We start from the raw sequence: 21,250 nt of genomic DNA, 5'->3' as shown, positions 1-21,250 counted from the left end.
CAGGAAGAGACAGTATATCAAGAGGGCAAAAGTCTGGAGCGCTGGAATACCCCGATTTCGCAGGATATATGGGAGCAAATGTGCCTGTTGACGGGAGATTGTCGTCTAATTGTAACCTACGTATTATTCATCTAAAGTTCTTGCACCAGGTGTATCATACTCCCAAGAAACTGCACAGGATGGGGCTCAGGGATACGGAGAGCTGCAAACGGTGTGGGCAAGGGGGTGCTGATTTCCTTCACCTTGCGTGGAAATGCAGACGGGTGCATCAATATTGGGAGGAGGCTGTCTCTCTTATTTACACAATGACTGGTCAGATGTTGGACTGTACACCTCTGGAATGTTTACTGGGGTATGTGCCAGGCTTTAAAGCTACAGTGGGCCATTTTGTGAGGGTGGCATTGCTGATGGCGAGGAGGAGGGTACTATTCACATGGGATAGTCGGAATTGTCAGAGTACTACGAAATGGATAAAGGACATGATTTATTGTCGTGAACAGCTTGAGTTATATGCAGACCGTCGTCTTCCCGCCCCAAGGATATTTGGGCTCCCTTGAGGGAATATTTAATAGCTCAGAGTGAACTTGAGTGAGTAGTAGATTGTTGTTAATAGGGTGTCAACTAATGTCGCCATATCCACGGATAAGGTTAGTGGGTGGAAGAATAATTGTGGTGCAGTGAAGCTAATTGTTTTTATGCCATAATGATCTGCCTGATCGCTAATGTATTTCCTTGCAGGAGGGGGCTCAGTTGATGTTTGTTATGTTGTGCATGATCTCCTACAATGTACAGTCAAATGATGTATGTAATGTGTGCTGTTGAAATGACTAATAAATAAATAAACTTTAAAAAAAAAAAGAAGATAGGCCATTGGTCCTGCTGTGTTTGCAATCAGTGAACAATAAAGTTATGCAGTACTGCCTTTGCCTAACATCAATTTAATGGGTTGTAATCCAGCAGGAGCTTGTCCCGGAGAGGATTAAGGAGATGTTGGAACTGGAACAAATCAGAGGAATTGGGATTTATGTAATTGGAATTTGTCTTGTAGTCCTTCATAAGGTTTCATGTAGTCCTCCTTTGGCACATCTTCCAATTCGGAGATACCAATATTGTCACACCCTCAAATTTCTGATGCATGGGATCCAGAAGGAAGCTAGTTAGGCAGGAAAATAGGAGTTTCTTGTGCGAGTCTAGCATGCCATCCGTTTGCCTTTAAGGCTCTGTGTAATGCAAGTAGGATTGATGTCATACTTGCAGGGAATGCGGTGGAATCATTGGTTTGGTATGGGGTTTGTAAAGGGCCTTTATTTTGGAATACATTCAGTTCCAGTCAATATGCTGGGTCTCTTCTGTCATTAAACATCCGATCGTTGAATACTGGACAAGGCCAAAAGGGGGCAATTCTGAAATATGCCAAGAGTCAGGGGGCTAATCTGGGAAGGCTCGAAGAAACTTATCTCCTTGGCAACAAAGCCCCCTGACTCACTAGATTTGGATATGATCAAGTGTTTCATGCAGGCTTCACAAGGCGATATAGAGGGACTTGTATCCTTATACATCAGAATCTTCTATTCCAGGTCACTAATTTCTGACTGAATCTCCTGGGCCAATACATGGCCGTCACAGGCACCTTACATGGTGAATCCATCACGTTATGTTGTATATATGCCCTCCCCACCTGGGGCAATCATTTATACACCAATTTGTGCGGATGTGGGGAGAATTCCCTGATGGCTTAACATTGGTCAGGGAAGATTGGAACGATTTTATGGACTCCCAGATGGATAGATGGCGCACACAAGACACTGCCACACACAGTGGTGCGACTAAGCTTGATTCCCTGAAGACCACACTGGGGCTGTCGAATGCCTGGAGGGTACACCGAGGGACAGATTTGGGGTACACGTAATTTTGTCAGTGCATGGGTCCTTTTCCTGGCTGGATTATTTCCTTGTGCCCACTCCTTATATCTATAGAACATCTGATACTAGCATTCTGACACAAGAGCAGTCCAACCATTCTCCGATGGTCATCACCATACATCGTGGACTGAAACAGTCCACCATTTACTGGAGACTTTCGCCTTAGCTCCTACGACTCCCCCCATATAGCGCTCACATACTGAGATTCATGGAGGAATAATTCATCTTAAATGAGGGCACTGTGGAGTCTGCAGCGACCCTATGGGAAGCCTTTAAATCCGATGCTCCGTGGGGAAGACACCAGGCATTGCACCAGAGAACACCGACACATCAAACAAAGGCTGGTGGACATCGAATCCCAAATACAAGACATAGAGGACCACAGGATTTGTTGCCAATTTCACCAACTGTAAATGAATGAAGCTAAATTGACATCGCAAGCAACACAGAGTACGTAAATGGAACAGGAGTAAACTCGTTATCCCAGTTGAGACCGGGCGTATATAGTAACAATAGAACAATGTCTCGACCGGAGTGTCATATAAGGGAAAGAGTATCGTGTGGATAAATCACAAAGCAACAAAGGGTAAACGGGAGACCAAGTAGGGGTCTGCAGCCATCTAGGGGCTCCAATCAGGTAGAGTTCCAGGGCCCAATGGTCTGCCATGCAAGTTAATCAAGTTGTACATGCCTCAACTAAGGAAACATTTATTGGCCGTTATACACGCTGTCGGCCTGCAGGGAAGCTGTCTTAAGTCTGTCTTAATTCTGTCTTAAGTCTGTCTTAAGTCTGTCCTAAGTCTGTCTTAAGTCTGTCTTAAGTCTGTCTTAAGTCTGTCCTAAGTCTGTCTTAAGTCTGTCTTAAGTCACACTTAAGTCAAACTTAAGTCAAACTTAAGTCAAACTTAAGACAAAATCCTAACTTTAAAACTACTAAATGCCTTCTGTGAATACCAAAAGTAGTAAGTTTAGGATTTTGCCTCATATTAGTTCTGTGAATCAGCCCCATTGATATTAAAAAGGGATTGTGGAATGGTCTGTGGAAGTTCTGCAGTGCATACAGAAGCTTTGGGAGCGCAATCATTTTTATAAGTGCTATCCTTCCCTTTATTGATTGGGGGAAGGGTCCCCTACTTGTGGAAGTAGTTGGTACTCTGGGCCATAGAAGAAAGAAGGATGAGGATCCACATCAGCAGTGGGAAGAATGTAACGTGTAGTTCTAGATATTTAAAATGGTGTGTTCAGATTTTGAGGTTTTGGTTACCACAGTGCATCTTTGTTTGTGTCTGTGAGCGGCACGTGGCTAACTTGTCCTAGTTCACATTTAGCCCTGATAAATGTTCCTACAACATCAGTATCTGTAGGAGCCACAGGCCCATCAGCTGCGGGGCTCGGATAAAGAGGACCATGTCATCTGTGTAAACGAATACGCAATCTTTTGGGAGATTGTTCTGTTCAAAGCCCCATATTTGAGAATCTCTTTGTAACTCCTTTTCAAGAAAACAGGTTTTTTTCAGGAGTCCACTCACTTTTTGCCCCATTTGCACAGCTAAATGCTGGTTTTCGACTCTGAAAATGCACTGAAGCCAGTTAATCAAGCCCCAGTGCTCTCTCTTTAAAACTCATACATGTGAATTGGTAACCAGAATTGACAAGGACTTTAACTCCCTTTCATGTCCCTGATAAAAGGTACCAGTGGCAACCAGGGCATGGGAGTTAAAGGGGTCACCAGGGCCTGACACCCTGATTGACCCAAGTAAACAGATTACAGCAGTCCAGACATTGCAGACTGTAGGGGCAGTGCAAACTGCTCCAACTCGACTTTGCGCTCACCATGTGTGGCAAGGTCAAAGCACTCTTTTTAGCCAGTGCATTATATTAAAGGTGAGGACAAATCCATCGTTTTTTTGCTCACCACACCACCCCAGTTCAGACATGATGTGCATATGTCCATGTCCCAACTGGGGTGGTGTGGGGAGCAAAAAAACAATGGAATTAGGCTCAGATCTCTGAACTGGGGTGAATGTATGACATTGTTCTGCATTCCGTCCATCAAGGAAAACAGTGATGAAGGTAAGTGGTGGGAGTCACACGGCACTGGAGACCCCACTTCACCAGCCCTTTACCCTTAGGTGATTGTGCTCCACAGGGAAGGTGGGAGACATGGGCTCCCCATCCTACCCTTTTTCACAGAAATGACTTCATAGGAAATGCGCAGTGACCATGGGTGTTTCCTTCAGGCTCGTCTGCTAATATTTAAGTAAAAAAAGGACTGTAAGGGGTTTCTGTCTGTACCTGCGGTTTGAGAAAGAGGATTGTCACTGGTATCATAGCCCTTGCATTGCTATGACAAAACAGCTCCAATAGGTGGGTATCTTTTTAGGCCAATAAATGAGGTTTAATACAGTGTCAACTAAGGCTTAAAAGCTGTGCAGCCTTATCCTTTTGTTCGGTTTTCTGGCTATTCCTGATTTTTTAGCACATCAAATTTTTGAAGTTTCACCAGCAGAGCATATGCCCTGGATGGCCAGTGCTACTATAGGTCTCTCAAATATGTATACAGTAACAGTTTGTAGGCTGTGTTTCACAATATTGTCTACAGAAATACCATCTGGCATACCTATTGTTTCCTAAATATCGTTTACAAAAATATTGAACCACTGGGTGTAGATTTTCTATGATTAACTCTCACAGGGCGATAATGTGTTAACTATATTTATGACATTTTTTATTTTTACAGAGGTGCTGCAGTACTATTGATCCAATACAAAGTACTGACGACTATGAATGTTAGTAAGTCCAGGTAAAGAAAGGAAAAAATAATATAATAAATGGTAATGTTGCTATCCTTCTCCAAATCTTGTGGATTGTCCAATTTCTCAAGGATGGAGTTGCTACTAACTTAAAGCAAATCTGAAAAACAATGGAATACTACTAGAAAGATGCAGACATGCAAGAAGGACCAAGGGGGTACATCATGGTGTGTTGCACAGATCAGTGGTAGGTGTAAGTGCAGTGTCTTCTTGCTTACCAAGCTAACTTTTCAAAGCTTAGCTTGATTCTACCACTTAGAGGTTGATATCAGATGGTGCAAGATTGTGGATGACATCTGTTATTTGGAACAAGGGATACTCATGTAACCAACAACAGAAATATTTATTTTCTTGTGAATATCATTTATTTTTTAAGAATATAAGAAAATCATTACTTGCAAATGATAACATCACGAAAATCTAGGTAACTGGGTTAACCAGCACCTATGGCATTCCACCTGATTTTGAACCATGCCCTTAACCGTCTTGCTCTGTTAAATGTTATGGGGCTAAGCTTGAAACTTCTCTACAGGTGTACCATCAAGATGCCACTGCTACTAATCCCTGCACCTTTTAATTGAGAACAATACAGCAAATTCTTCCTTATTTCTCTGAAGAGAGCCGTTGTGGCCTGGAGGAGAGGCACTGACCTCAGTGAGGGGTGCCATGCCTAGCAATAACTTAAGGTTTAAACGCACCTGCTGAAGAACTACTTGTGCACCCAGATTTCTGGCATCAGTAAAAATGTCAAGAAAACTCTTGTGATTAATGTTTCTGCTAGAGAGAGAGAGATCAGCATTGTATCCAGCGGCAGTTTTGACTCACCATAAATTAATGCAGAGGGTTAATATCCCTGCTGTAAAGAACATCTCTTCTTTTTATGTGGATAGCTGAGTGGATAAACAAAGCCAGCCTTTACTAGCGCTTTAAAACAAGTGAAATGTATGTGAGAAAGAGGCTATGGAGAGATGAGAGCCAGTTTTGCCGTGTGGCAGTAAGTGAATCTAAGGAGGTGGTCATTGAGTGGGGGCGCCCTGTTTGTCTGGCAGCCAATCTGAAGTTGTGGCATCAGACAAGTACAATCCTGTAATAAACTATTTTGACAAACTGTTTAACTGAGCTCAGCCGATCATTCCAGTAAACCCAGAAATGTAGGGCCTGATTTAGAGTAGGACAGACGGGTTACTCTGTCACAAATGCGACAGATGTCCTGTCATATTACAAGTGCCAGAGGATATAATGAACTCCTAATATGACGAATGGGATATCCTTCATGTTTGTGACAGAGTAACCCGGTCCCCAAAACTCTAAATCAGGCCCTCAGCCTTTACCAGTTCAGAAATAACAGAGACGAAAATGAAAACAGTACTAGACATGACCTGTGATCAACGGTACCACTGAAATAATATCTCAAAAAATGGTTTTACCAATCAGAAATCTGGAACATCCTACATGTCCCAGGTATTTACCACCATATTCAATGATGAATGTGCAGAACTGATGCTTGGCACTCATTCTGCGGTGGCTAGACTAATGCATGCTTATAGAAAAGTACAGTTTATTTTCAGAAAAGCCTCACCTGCATTCGTGTCAATTGGGTGCAAACACTGAATCCGTCCATTTCTGCACTCGCTGGAAATAAATTTTGAGAAAGCAAAATTACTCAAAACCTGTCAACTCTTCAGTGCTATCCCACTGCTTCCTAGATCATTTATTACAAACTGAAAGTGGAAGAAGGTGGATTTCTACTAGTCTTTTGTGCGCTTCACATTGTATAGACCCCCATTATGGGCGCGATTACGATGCACGCTGAAATGGCTCAGACCGTCAGTCGAAGCCCTTCTGCCCACATCGTAACCGGCTGCCTTTCCAACTGACCGATTTTGATGGGGTCGGTCAGAAGGGAATCCGAATTGGATTTCCGAATGGCCTCCTACATGCTCGGTGACCCCGTCGCCCTTCGAAAACTTTAAGTAATCCCTTGGCTGGCTCTTTCTGGCAGAGGGATTGCGATGGCAGATTCCCACAGCTTTTCTGTGCCGGACCTTCTGACACAGAAAGGTTTTGGGAATCTGTCTTGGGTGCATGGTCTAGGGACGACCTATATAGCCCCGCGGTTGATACCTACACCCGGTGGCAGCCATCTTGAGGTGCCTGCCATGGGGTGCAGGGATGAACTGCACCTCTGCTCTTTACAATGAGAGCATATATTCTGTTTGGAATGCATGCTCCCATTGTAATGTATAGGATTGCAACCGAACAGGGTTCGGTCGTATCCTTCTTTCTGAAACCGAAGACAGGAAGTCGTTCAGTTCCAATTCCCACACGATGTTAGACAGACCCCGATCCGTCCAACATCGTAATCGGGCCCTATGTGCATCTTGGTATCATGCCTGGAAACACTATCACTTTATCAATAACACGGGATTACAAGGGTGACCCAGGGGCGTAACACAGGCCCCCGCAGCCCCTGAGATGAGGGGACCCTTAAGCTCCAGGGGGTCTCTTCAGCACAGCACCCTGGCTGCAGTGCTCCTGATTGAGTCCAGAGAGGGCCCCTCCACGTGCCTTGCAGGGAGGGCCCCTAGAGTTTTATTACACCCGTGGGGCGACCCGGAGGAGTTATCAGAGGAATCAGTAATTCCAGCTCCCATTGACTCAGTAATTATTTATTTTGCATGGCTGTCTGCTTGTTGAAAGCAGTCGAAATCTCTGGGTGAAAGCACCTGAAATCACCATGAGAAACTAAACAGATCGCTATCGGTCCAGCAGATGTGATAATGCCATTGTTGTTGATGACAGTTTTTGCCTGCTTTATCGCAACTATAACCCACTTTGCAATAAGGCCAACAGCAATGTAAGTCGTGTACATGGTGTGGCAAACTTGGTGGCAGATGCACTAAGAATGAAGCCTGTAAAGTGCTCACAAATTTCACACTGACCTTTACCAAATCCCGAAAAACAGAATCTTGCAATTCTACCTACCTTATGAATATTAATGAGATAGCTCGTAAATTGTAACCCACTATGATTTTCTGCCATCACAGGGATGGTGGCCTTTTGAAGTCAGCAGACTACCATGCCTGTGATTGCTTTCACATACACCAATCTTTTTTCCTAAAAGCAAAGTTTCCTTTCTTACTCTGCCCCTCCTGTTCTTATTATCTGCCCACCTTTTCTCTCATCCTTACTTTTTCTTTATTATCCATCTCCCCTATGATCATTTTTCTATTTTTCGATGTTTCCCCATTTTTCTTTTAACTCTATTTTCATCATTTACCCTTTTCTGTTTCCTTCACTGTACATGCCAGTCCACCTCCCACACCCCTCTATAATGGTTTGCCCTGACAGTGTTATTTATATGCTTTTTATTTGCGGAGCTGCAGACAGAATACAGCCGTTAACAACTGCAGACTTCCCCATGTCCTTGTTTTGCTGCTTGTCAGGTGTCCTATGACCCTGTTGAAGTTAAACCTCAAAGTTCATCATTTAAGCAACTGTCTATGCTCTTGAGCCTATCAAGCAATCTTTGTTTTCCTTAAGTGTCTCAGCTTTACTTATTTCTTGCAAAATTTCTGATGAACCAAATAGAATGGAATCCACTATGACCATTATTCCAACATCATAGATGTCCTTCCCATGGCACTCTTGTAGCATCATGGCTATTCTCATGTCATGGCAGTTGGTCCTACATCATGGCTATCTGTCCACTATCCCATTTATGCTTCACACATGATGGCCGTCTTTCCTGCATCATGGCCACAATTCTCAAATTACAGCGGTACTTATTTGATGGTGGTTCTTCCTAAATTGATGCAGTCCTTCTTACATCTAGTCTATGCTTTCCACATCATGGCCACCCTTGCAACATCTTTCTCTTTTTCATATCCTGGCCATTTAGCTTAAATCATTGTTGTCTTCCACACATCATGGATATACCTCCCAAGTCATGGAAATACCCCACACATCATGGCCATACTTTTCACATCTTATACATCTCTTGGACATCAGGAACGTAGTTCCCATATCATGGATTATGATCTTGTTGATTCTGTTATATTGTTGCACAGGTGTGCTATTGCTAGTTAGCCACAACATTAACAAAGCTTTGGTGACTTACAGCGAATGGCCATTGTACAAGAACACACATATTTTAAGAGGAACACATACCACTTATTGTCATCAATCTCCATGGTTTCGCCTGGATTCATAATACCATAATCTATAGTGCATTCACACTTCTCTTGTGCAACACAGATTCCTCCGCTCTTCAAGTATTGTCCTTCTGGGCAGCCGCATTCTTCAATTTTAGATGGCTGGTCTTCGCAACCAACGTCTGGCTTTTCGATGGATGTGCAAGGAAGATTGCATCTTGTCATGTCATACCGGAAAATCTGGTTGTTGGGACATTGTCTCTCTATTGAAAATTAACAAAAAGTTTCAAATCATCATATTCCCAGTGGCATTCTCCTTGTCATCTCTGTTGTAATCTTCATAGACTAATTTGTAATATATAATGAACACTTATGAAAAATACACCTTCCCAAAAATAACTGAAAGCTTGTTTTATGGAGCGCATTTTTCTTTTTCAAGAGACTAAGATGTTGCTGTATACATGTTTATTCTGTTCTTGGTATACATGATTGTGGCAGAAATGATGAATGTGGACCAGTCTGTGTGCCTAGCATCCACACTGATGCCTATGATGCTGTACAAGTAGACAGAATTTTAAATATGTATTTAACCGTTCAAAGATTTACAGAAAAGTATCTGGCTCACAACAGCGTTATTGCCCGGAAACATTGCCTCAGGGTCATCTGGGAGATCTCACACGCGTTTGCGGCTCAGCAAAGCAGACATACCAGAAGTATTTTGAGGAATGCAGTTAGCAACAAAAGGCAATCTTTGCAATGTAACACTGCTGACCCGTGTTAGGGTCATTTTCCATGTTTCCTACGCAACCCATAATGCACCACTCTGTGAGTTGGAGATGCCTAGGGCCACTCTGAGCTTCCTTCCGCTGTTACTCCTGGTTGCAAGAGCAGGGTCATAGAAACGGTCAGCAGAAAGAATAGGTTTTGTAAGGAGTGGTGTGACTAGGTAAGCCCTATATCCAGTTGTGAGCTCTCTAATATCCGTTCTGGGTCATGTTATGGTCTTGCTGATTCCGTATGGTTCTGTGTTGACTATCATACACAAGGTGACCCCTGCAAATTGTTCAATGGCCTGTTACTGTCTGAAAGTGGGTCACTTCTGGCAAAAAATAAACCCCACCATACAGGCGTACTAATACTGCTATTCTCACATTCCCTGATTACTTCTTCTGCTAACACGTCATGAGCCCAATACTAGGGTTGTGGAGGTAGCCAATAAGCTTGCAGACCCCTGGGGAAGTTCTACTTACCACTAGACACCATGTTTAAACTCAAGACAAAGACACCATGGCAGTGGACAGGAACCTCCTTATTGTTTGGGCTGGGTCTTTTTTCCTGAGTTCCACCAATGAGCGGATGAGGACACATCTAGGAATTGAATAGGACCTGTCACCTGCAAATCACGATCCTCACTGAAAGAGGAGAGGGAGCAGATGGCTTTCTTCTGCCCTATATAAGCCAGCCAACTGGATCCAGTGTCAAATGGGCTGGAGGGCTCGGTGACCTCTTGACGACTGCTTATCAGATCCCCTAACAGATTTTAGAGGGAGTTTTAGGCCAGTGTGATAGAATGTACTTGGAGAAAGGTAACATAGAAACTCACACCGACAGCTCGTAAGCGTATAGGGCTACTCTGCGTAGATCCATAACCTGAATGTTTGGCATTACAGTGAGCCCCAAAAAGGTACAAATTTGAATATAAGTTTATAAACGTGGCGTCAGTGGTTGCTAAACTTGAAATAACATTGGCTTGAAAGTCAGTTACTGGCATGAGCTGAATAAACTATGTTATCAAATGGGCAGAGGCCGAGACGTAAATGTTTAAAAATCTCAAGGTCGTAAAATGGGCAAAATTGTTTTAACTCTGACTTGGGATGTCTTCCTACACGAACTATCTGACAATAATGACGAAAAAGCACTGAAGACCAACTTCCCTCGCATGAGAGTCCTTTATTGCCTGGCTCTAGTAAACAGTCCACTGCTAGGCTAAAGGACAATTGCAATGTGTACATTTATTGATACCTTTTTAATAAATCAAATCTAACGAGGTGGACTTCTGTGGAACAGCACAGAGAACCGACCCTGCCATTTACTTATATTAGCTAACTGACCTAGATCCACTGTTAATTGTAGTCCTTTAGAATTCTCTTTTACTAAATTGCTTGCTCATTATACAATTGACATCTATGCAATTATCATCCTGAAATTACAGTCAGTGCTGAATTATTTTCTATCAGTTAAGTAAAAACTACAATAAAAATATTGTAAAAAACTAAGAAACAAATTTAAAAACCTCCACCTGAAACCTAAAGCTTAGCACATCACAACTGATTCAAACTAATTATTCCGTGTATCCCCCTGACGCCTAATGTTGGCCTCTTAACACTGTCTCTTACTATTCCCAACAAAGATTGAAACGGTTTTGGGGCAGGTCTCTGCATCAACAAGGCTCCTCCTTGACCCAGTGCAATTCTATATTACTGAATCTTCGCCTTGAAACCAACATCAAATCTTTCCACAAACAAATGATTATCCATGTCCTCCATCTAGGGTTCTTATTTAATGACTTTAATCAGCCTGCAGTCCTGTTATAAACTGAGGAAAAATTATGTAACTCTTGGATCTCAGTAGATCCTATTTATACATCTATTAAAGTGTAGTGGGTCGGTGGAAAGTGTATAAAAATCCAACAATGGCAGTCCAGTGTTCACTGAAGTGTCTGGATATTTGTAGAACCAGGAGTATGCACTAAACATGATTGGCAACCCTAAACAGCTTGTTGAACCTCAGCAGATTGGTGTAACACATGGCCTGAACTGGAGACTAGAAATAAATTAGCTTTTGAATACTCTCACCCACCACCAGATTCACCACAAACTGTTAAAAAAGAGTACCAGCTAATGTGACTAGTCTGAAAAGGGACTCACTCTTAGGGAATTACACTTTTATTTTGTAGCCACTTTTGATCCATATTGCATCTCCTTGTATGTGTATGACTAAAGAATTCACACCAAAAATTAAATTAAAAGCATGGCCTCAAACCCCCACTGGATGTCATGCTTCATCATTGAACTTGCCTCGTTCACCAGAAAAAATTCTATTGTTGTATTGGCTCCCCCATGTTTCACGAAGAGGACTTTTAGGCTGTGAGTGTACTTGGAACCAGACCTACTGAAACTAAAACTCCCTATGCCCTAACCCAAGGGCTTTCCTTTATTAAGGGTAGACCTAAGAGATTATTAAAAAATATGGCATGAGACTACCTACTATCCCTGCATCCGAATAGGTCAACATGCTTTCACCTATGTAATGGCCCTGCAACAAGTCGTAAACTTTCTTCAGGACCCAGATCCTTATATTCTTAACTCCCATACTACAGTCAAATAATGTATACATCAGCAGGGGCCCTATACCTATTAGTTGTTGGACAGTGTCCACTGAAGTTGCAGAGTTTTAGGGTCCTAACTCAAGGTAGTGAGGACCCCATGTAGTAGTTCGCCCGGAAAAAAATCTTGTAGTCACACTTTATTCAAAAGTTTTTTCCCTCAGAAATACCTACGCATTTAAGATGAGCCCTCCGATTGTTTAAAACATTTGAGGAATCCCAGAGGAAAAAGACCTTTGACAAAAGTGTGACTACAAGTGTTTACCCTGCGAGCTACACCATGGTGCCCTCATCCGCTGGAGTTACGCACCTAAAAACTCTGCAACTCAAATGAGCACTGTCCAACTCGATCACCTTTTTTGACTTTGGGGAAATAATTGTTCCTTTAAGGAGGTCGTCTTTCCAGGGCTCCTCACTCCACAGTACCCAGCCCAGGAGATATACCAGGCTTTTACGTCTATCCCTTCTGTGAGTCAAGAACTGGTAGTATACCCCAGGACCTGCAACACAGACCTAAAAAGTCTGGGAGTTATTCAAATGGCATTTCAAGGTAATAAGTGGCAGGTAAAACAAAGTCAAATAAGTTTCACTGTTACTTAAAAATAAGAAAAAAAGGGAATATATCAACCACAAGGACCATGTAATATGTAGCGTAGAGCCCTTCGGATCATGTCTGACCTGCCCTTCAGTAGTCCACACTAGTAAGGAATGGGCATATTTTCAACAATTACTGCTTCATTCTCTTTCGTGCAGGACCTCCTGATCTATTTATTTATTAGAAGTGTTGTTTTATATTTTGCACCAGATCAAGTATGTCAGGGCACCCTAAAAACGGATAAAAATAAGCAGAAACATCTGGCTTGTCCAATAGTAATGCAACGAAGTACATTTATCCAGAACTGTCAGTCTCAAAAGCTTTAAGGCAATAAATCTGATAGTACAGCACATAATATCTCTCTTGAGTTAATGTAGGCATTCACTCTTTATTAAACCTTGCTTTATATTATATATCATTTTGTAGTAACTATAACCAAAATAGCACATAAATACTAATAATAAGAAAGTAAAAGCCTTACCGCAAATGCCGGTTCTCCAATTTGCTATTTTTATGTTACTTTCAGAAACCGCCTTGACATAATTTCCTAATGCGGCGCACAAGGTTTCATTGAGGGGGCCATCACTGGTGCAGGTTGCAAATTTGCATCTCTACAAAGATAATATAGATTGCAAGAAATAATTAAAAGTCCACAGTATGAAAATAAGATACATTAGACAAATATATTGTCAATATTGTAAGTTGGTAAGTCATATGTGGGTAAGCCATTGGCATGGATAATAACTATATGTAAAATCCAGAATTGGGTTGTTTTCCATTGAGGTGTTCCAAGAAACTTCAAAGGCAACATGTCACACAATAAACAAGGTAGACACTTACCCAAGAATAATTGTATCTGGTATGCAGGGCCGTTACAACTTAGGGAGTTATAGACTCAGCTGTTTGCTCCACCAGTGAGCTGTTTGCCCCACCAGTCGGCTGTTTCTAGTGGCACGCAAGGACAAGAAGTGGGTTCTCTACCTTGACAAAAGGGTACCTACAGGAGAGACCCGCCCCGAGCAGACCATGCGGTATTTATCGCAACCTAAATAGGTTGTTCCTAAATGAAAATACTCCATAAGTGAGAGGTAGGTGTGCTCCGTATAAATATTCTTTTTCTTTGGGAGCTGTGCACTGACTGCTTGCAGTATAGGGACTCTCAGATAAGCGCTGAAGAATGCCATAGGCGACTAGGCCAATGAAAGGCAGAAACATGTTGGCATAAAGATGTATCCGTACACAGAGAAGGTCATTATACCTATATATGCCTCCTGTAGTTATGCCCTTAGCAACTTTTTAGCATTTGTGGGATACCAACACAATAAAGGATATCTTTGTGGATTATCCTAAAATATTTTTATTCAGTCAGCTGGATAACGTTACTATCCTGACAACAGATATCTAAGAACTCCCTCAGGCAAGCCCCAGCCTGAGGTTGAGTTCGCCTTGGTAGTATTATCTTACCACAGTGGGACGAGGTGGCAAATGATGAAGCATGTCACATTACATGAATAAGCCATCCTCATCCAATTCTTAGAATTGCCCCAGAAGCTAGGAGTAGAACCAGGTAGCAGTAACATAGAGGTCAATGCATCTCTCCCTAAGGTTTTATAAAAGAGCACACTGAGGTAAAACACTGGAGTGTCACGCCATCTTTGTGTTTTGACTGTTTGCCACATGCCTTGCACTGCTCAGGGTCCTCCTATTGTTTCTTTTATCACAAAGGCTTTTGTGATTCATTCAGATTGAGACAGGGAAAAGCACTCAACATCATGCAACACCAAATGTTAGAGCGGCCTTCGATGGTTTCACCCCACAATGCATCTATTTTGAACTATTGCTGACTGAACATTAGAGAGCAACCCCCATGAAGTATGTGACGTGGGCCTCAACAAAGCGTCTTAAAAGACAACGTATATTGCTTCATACGTCCCTTTAGCACCTCTCGCCCCTAGCTGTCCTCATAATCAAGGACATTAGAGAAGAGACATTTGGTGGCCATGAAGCAGTGAAATGCAGCTGTAGCCATTGCAATGCCACAACAGCTGACACATGTCTTGCTGCCCTGCTGTTGATATCATCATGGTTTTCATGTTAAGAACTGGAAACGCTCTGCTCCACAGGTGAAGTTGTTTATCCTTTGTTTACTGTCATCATCGGCCATGTAATATTTACTGGCACTATGCGCCAATAGGAAATGTTAGGTGGCTGCACATCAAAGCTGGAAACACTTCAGACTTCTCTTCCAAAGATACCACTGAGAGTTGTAATACAGTAGCCCCCCCCCTCCGCCCCCCAAAAAACAGGAATGTTACAAAGCAAATTAGTACACAGGATCCAGCTGGGCTCTCCTCAAAGCAGACTCGACGAACTGTCTTGCTATTTGCTAAAACCCAGCTAACAATTGTATCCTCTTTATCCGGTGTTTGAGATTACATTTTGTGCAAATGGGGCATGGGGTAGGGCTAGATTACACAAATCAGGAAATGATGTGGCTAGTTATTGATCGATGACAACATGCATTTGCACTAGTGTTAGAAGCACAAAACAATGAAAATAGATTGAACAATCTAAAATAGTAGTCGAATATAGATAGGATGGCATAATGCTGTGTTATGTTAGAAGGAGAAGAATATGGATTTGGATGCTTACAATTGCAAGATGTTTGGACAATAAGAAAGTTGTCAAAATATAATGATTTGTGTGTTTTTGGCTGTATTTCATATTAGTGTAATATATAGTATATTTTTGATTAGTAAAGATTGTATCGGTTTGTTTATTTGTAATGCAAAGCTCTGGTGAACAATATGAAATCACTGATTAAATAGTCGTGGTTTAAAACTGGCATATCAGTGAAAAGCCTATTGGGTCAGTTGGTGTCACTCGCTATATTCTCGAAGTCACAAATTACTTTTACACCTCACCACTTTAATATGTCACAGGCCGCCACTGGCTCTTGAACCACTCAAGCAAACACTCTACTCAATGACCAGAAAATCACTACCTCAGGATTATTGAACACCATCAATCACATACAGTATGATTTCCATTGCTAAAATCAAATTCAAAGGTGATTTTCATACTAAACTACTTTACATACAACACTATTCACAATTACATCCCTCCTTCTAGTTGATCTTCTATCCATCTCAATTACCTTGTACATTGAAACTCTCGACATACTTAAGTCACAAAATTCAGAAAACCTGTGGCTCAGAAGCAGTCCTTCACTTTTGAAGTGGCTACTTCATGAACATCCTGACCTCTAAGAATCAGAACTGACTTCACCATCTTTGTATTCAGGAAATGTATAGCAACTCCTGTCTTACACATCTCCCTATAAATAATACATCTTGGCCTCCTATACAGCAATAAATCACTTATATGTTGATCCCATCATTTTCTTTCCATGCAATTGTCCTTCAAGTAAATTACTAGGTTTTACTATAATTACAGTAAATGTTGAGATACTGTCAAATGTTCACGCACTCACTGGTGTAGTAGTCTCTCTAAAACTGTTAAATATAAAAAAGGGCCACGTTGCCTCTGCCAATGGCAATACAAATAATTCTGCTGCTTTTGTAGCATAAAAAATAACCACCAGTAGACTTGAGAGGACAGGAGGGCTGTTTAAACACTAAAAGTGTGAGGGTTTGATTAAGGAGAACAACGTTCACACATTGATGATTGTTATTGTTTAAATTAATAGCATCTCTACATAATGTTTTGTCAATCTGCACTTGCACTTGGTGGATGATACGTTTACACACACAGGAGAACGTGAACAGGCATATTCATCCAGGAAAATACCCAGGATAGTCAGCAGTAGTCAGTACTGGGACCTCAGAATCTTTAACATCTTACCATTCCCAAAATAATGGGAAATTAAATATCTATATTCACCAATCCAAAGATAAGCAAGAATGAGCTCCTGGGGGTGGTAAGCATCCCATTGTAAATATTCATAAGATCCTAGAAAAAGAGGTAACTCAGTCTGTAATGGTAAATTCCAAAAGCAGTTATTTAGATAAGTTTGGAATGTAGATCTCCAGGGAACTATTGCTGAGAACGTGATTGCCTTATAGGAGGTGAAATAGAGTAAGCTGCAGGAATTGTATTGGTTTGTGCCAGCCCTGCTAACTCAGGACTTCTGGTTGGCCCATAGAATGCAGCAATATCATGTAAATTGCTGATCAATGTTAGGCTTGACTCATAGGTTACAACAAATCTCAGGACACACCCTAATGTAAGGTGCCATAGAGCGATGAAGAATGAGAGAAGAAGAGACATGCAGACTAGTGACAGAAGTCTTCCATGTCTTCCTAGTGGAAATCTCCCTTAGCTCTAGGTAGCAATATCTGAAGCATATGAGTTTTAATGTAGTGGAAAAGACTTAATGGCAAAAAATGTGCAAGTCAAAGTGGTCACTGTGCATCCATAGAACGCCATCCAGCAAGTCTCTGATGTTGCAACCCAGCTAAGGAAGGCTTTCATTCTTTCCAAATACCTACATAATTTGAGCTATGATGAGAAGTAGAATTGTGGGGTGATACCGTGCCCCACGATCAACTTTTGCACAGACTGTGTTATTGCGGGCACAGTTCTCAAGTGGTTCGCCTCCTTTCTTGAAAGCCTCCCGCAAACAATATGCCCCCCCCTTTCACAGCCCCTATCCCTCCTATGAGGGTTGGAGTGCCACGAGGTTCGGTCTTGAGTCCAACTTTGTTCAATCTATATATGGCCCCCTTGGTACTCCTGGCAGAGCATCATGGGGCGAAAGTCATATTTTACACCGACGACACTCAGCTGTTGTTTACCTATGAGAAAAATGTGGTGTTGAGAGGAGATGATATCAACAATTGCCTGTCCTTGGTGTTCTCCTGGTTCAGGCAAAACCAACTTTTGTGTAATTCCGATAAGTCCGAAATGATCTGCTTTGGCTATAGTCCCGGTGTGGAATGCCGCAATTGATGGCCTCAGGACATGTCCCCCCACCTGTCCAGTTACCACCGTAAAAAATCTTGTGGTAAAAATGGATGCGGACATGTCTATGAAGGTACAAGTTAAATCTGTAGTCGCCACCTGGTTCGGACTACTGAAGATGATGAGGAACTTGCTCCCTCTCCTCTCTGTTCCCCATACGAAAACAGTGTTTCAAGCTTTGATAACATCTATGCTTGACTATGCCAACATTCTGTATCTCGGCCTCCCTGACTACCTACTTGGTTGTTTACAGGTGGTACAAGGGCCTTCTTTTTGGTTGATCTCAGAACTCATATGACGCCTCTCTTGATGTCCCTGCATTGGCTCCCGGTGCAGAAAAGAATGATCTTTAAGGCCCTGGTACTAGTCTTCAAAGCCTTTCATAATGTTGGATCCCCCTACATTAGGAACAGAATCCAGCCATATGCTCCTAACAGAACCCTGCGATCCTCAACTCAGAAGTTGACGGTTGTGCCAAAATGTACACGTTCGCGGTTGGGCGGTAGCTCATTTCAGGAGACCGCTACCAAGTTGTGGAATAACCTACCGCCTCTTCTGTCACAGGAACACGTTCTACCTTAGTTTTAAACGAAAGTTAAGAACATGGTTGTTTCAATAAGAGTGGAGTCACTCGTGGTAGCTCCTGACTATTTTGTTAATAGGGTTATGCTGGGACACTCTTGGGAGTAGCCGTGCGCTTTACAAATACCTCTATAACATAACATAACATAACAGAAAATTGATTAGATCAGATTGAAGGAAGAGAGGTGCTCCAACCCTGTGTAACTTATAGCAATGATCTTTGCATGACCGACAGAGATTGTTGCTCCTTGGGAACTAAAATACAAGAAAAAAATGCTTTATTACTAGGCATGGGCGGTAAATTCCACTCCTTTGGCGGAGTTCACAGATTTTTGCAGTTTTGTAAAAACTCCGCCAACTGGCCTGGTGGAGTTTTTTTCTCACACACGGCACACCAAGAGTAAGTTGGCAAGTGCGAGTGAGAAAGTCAAATACTAGACAACCTCTCAGTGAGATTTCTCAATGAGAGGCTGTCGCAGCAGGTCGCTTCCACTTGGGTTAAGAAAGCTGCTGCTCGAGTAGAAAATCTACTCAAGCGACAGAAAGAAGCATCACCCTCTAGCATGCTGTGTGATGGCACCTGCATTGATTTTACAGAGCAGGACAAGCTCCTGCAGCAAAAATGTAACGCAACTCCGCTGCTCGCAAAACTCTGTGGAGTCTTGCAGAGTTTTTGGGTAATTCTGTGGAACTCCGCAGATTGGGAATCTGCAAGTTCTGCCCACTTCTAATCATTACAAGCCAATAAACAACTTGCAATTGGATTTCGGTCACAGCATTACCCCGGCACCTTAAAACAAGAGAGCTGAAGGTACAACCCTCATAACTTGAGGCCAGGAAGCTTGCAACAAGATGAACATACACCTGTGAGAGCAGCAAGAGCACTACAAGTATCATACAAATCTTTAAAATATACCGTTCTGCCAAGCTCGTCCTAAACTCGTAACACTTCACCGATAACACCGCTAGCAGTGAATTCTAAAGTGCTTAATAATTGCCCCAACATTTCATTAGCATATCCTGAAAACGCACTAGAGAAAATGAGGCACCTTTATCATCTTTAAGGCATAAATTGGGCAACCTGTTCTGGGAAGTAACTAACTTCAAGCTTTAAAGTACCTGTCTATATTTCTTTTATTATTCACAATGTATTCTTGATTTGTCACTATTGCTAGATCATTTGCAAAAGTCAGATACATAAATACGTAAACAGTTGGGCTCATTAAATTATTTAGAATGCCATCTGTAAACTATCAAATGGGCAAGAAAAGTTATTGGCCCAGACTTGCCCAAGACTTTACAGCAGGCAATGTTTGTGAAAACTGGTTGAAACTTGTGTCGGAGGTGTACCATCTTCTGATAGGCAGACAAATAAAACACTGTTGAGCCTCTGGAGAAAGGATTTGCTGCAAACTGCAACTCCGGTGCGGAAAAGTGGGGCAAAGCAAGCAGGCCTTGAGAACAGCGGTCCACACTCACAAGCAAGAGGGAACAGAATAAACACACCGAGATCAACTCCTAGCAAGGAAAATACATAGGAAAAACGTATGGGACAATAAAAGACAACAGCAAGACTCCCAATGGCTGTAAATTTTCAGTCTGTCGACCCAAAACAAAGAGGCGGAATTTTGGTCATACATCAACAGGCTCTCAGGGTATGGTCACGATCAGTGCAATGTGGGCGCCAACCACACATGGATCATCCACGTGACTAATTAGCTCCAATTCAGACTCAACTGCACCATCAAAGTCTCTCCATCTCCACTGGTCTGCCAAATACCTATCCTCCATCCACTTAAGAAACATCGGAACCTCCGGTTACACTGAACCCTCCACCTACTGAAGAAACATCTGAGCATCAGCTTGCAGGGAACCGTGTGACAACAATTCTAAAAAACATCAGAAAGGATGGGGCACCGGGACCCAACGGCTTACCAGGACACCTCTTCAAAGAAGATTGTGATTTCTGTAGTACCACAATTACGCCGCTCTATCAGTATTGTCTGACCAATTCAATAGTCCTGAAGACCTGGAAAGGCTCTCTGCTGCAACCCATTCACATTTAAGGCGACACTGGGGACCCATCGAATTACAGGCTGATTGCCGTCATCGAGGCAAAAGGATATGCAAGCCTTCTCTTGCATGACCTGCAGGACTGGGCTAATGACAATGAAATTCTACCAGCCTACCAATCTGGTTTCAGGCCAGGAGCGTCAACAACGGACAACATCTTAGCCCTTGCTTACCTGGTAGAACAGCCTACTCAGAAAAAGCAGCCACCACTCTTTTTTGTGATGTTTTGTGGACTATTCCGCGGCATTTGACAGCAACAACCGGAGTCTGCTGTGGTTGAAATTGCAAAACTGGGGGATACCGGCCACACTGTTGAAAGCAATATCAAGTCTCTATATTGGAACCTGAGTGTGGGTGAAACTCACAACGAATTCAGCCACCAAAAAGATTTTAACAGATTTTAACAAACCGAGAGCTAAAACAAGGCTGTGTACTGGCACCTCTGCTTTTTAACTTATACACAGCGGACCTCAGCAAAACAATATCCAATGCCAATCTTTTACCCCCTAAAATTGGCCCGACCAGACTATTTTTAATGCAGTACGCAGTACGCAGACGATATTATACTACTGGACCACACCAAAATAGGCATGCAAAGATCACTGGTAGCACTAAGCAACTATAATAACATTAACGATTTAAGAGCAAAACGGGAAATACGAAGGTAGTAATATTTGGGAAGTACGCCAACAAACTCAGGCAACAATGGAGACTGGGCAACTTGAAAATAGCAACAATGACCA

At 42.3% G+C, this 21,250-nt stretch overlaps 1 protein-coding gene across 1 annotated transcript in view; it reads right to left on the bottom strand.

The window, feature by feature from the left end:
- The window catches only part of MUC19 (mucin 19, oligomeric), a 1,331,159-nt gene that overhangs the window by 1,089,796 nt on the left and 220,113 nt on the right, over nt 1–21,250 (bottom strand). The window contains exons 35-37 of the mRNA XM_078649731.1: nt 13,351–13,480; nt 8,906–9,152; nt 6,315–6,367 (exon numbers count right to left, since the gene is read on the bottom strand). Coding sequence (XP_078505857.1) covers nt 6,315–6,367; nt 8,906–9,152; nt 13,351–13,480 — 430 coding nt within the window. The remainder of the gene's footprint in view (nt 1–6,314; nt 6,368–8,905; nt 9,153–13,350; nt 13,481–21,250) is intronic.

This window comes from Lissotriton helveticus, chromosome 1_1 (assembly GCF_964261635.1).
Source record: "Lissotriton helveticus chromosome 1_1, aLisHel1.1, whole genome shotgun sequence".
Classification (NCBI taxonomy): domain Eukaryota; kingdom Metazoa; phylum Chordata; class Amphibia; order Caudata; family Salamandridae; genus Lissotriton; species Lissotriton helveticus.
Note: the sequence above shows the minus strand (reverse complement) of the source record. Positions and strands in the feature narration are given on the sequence as shown.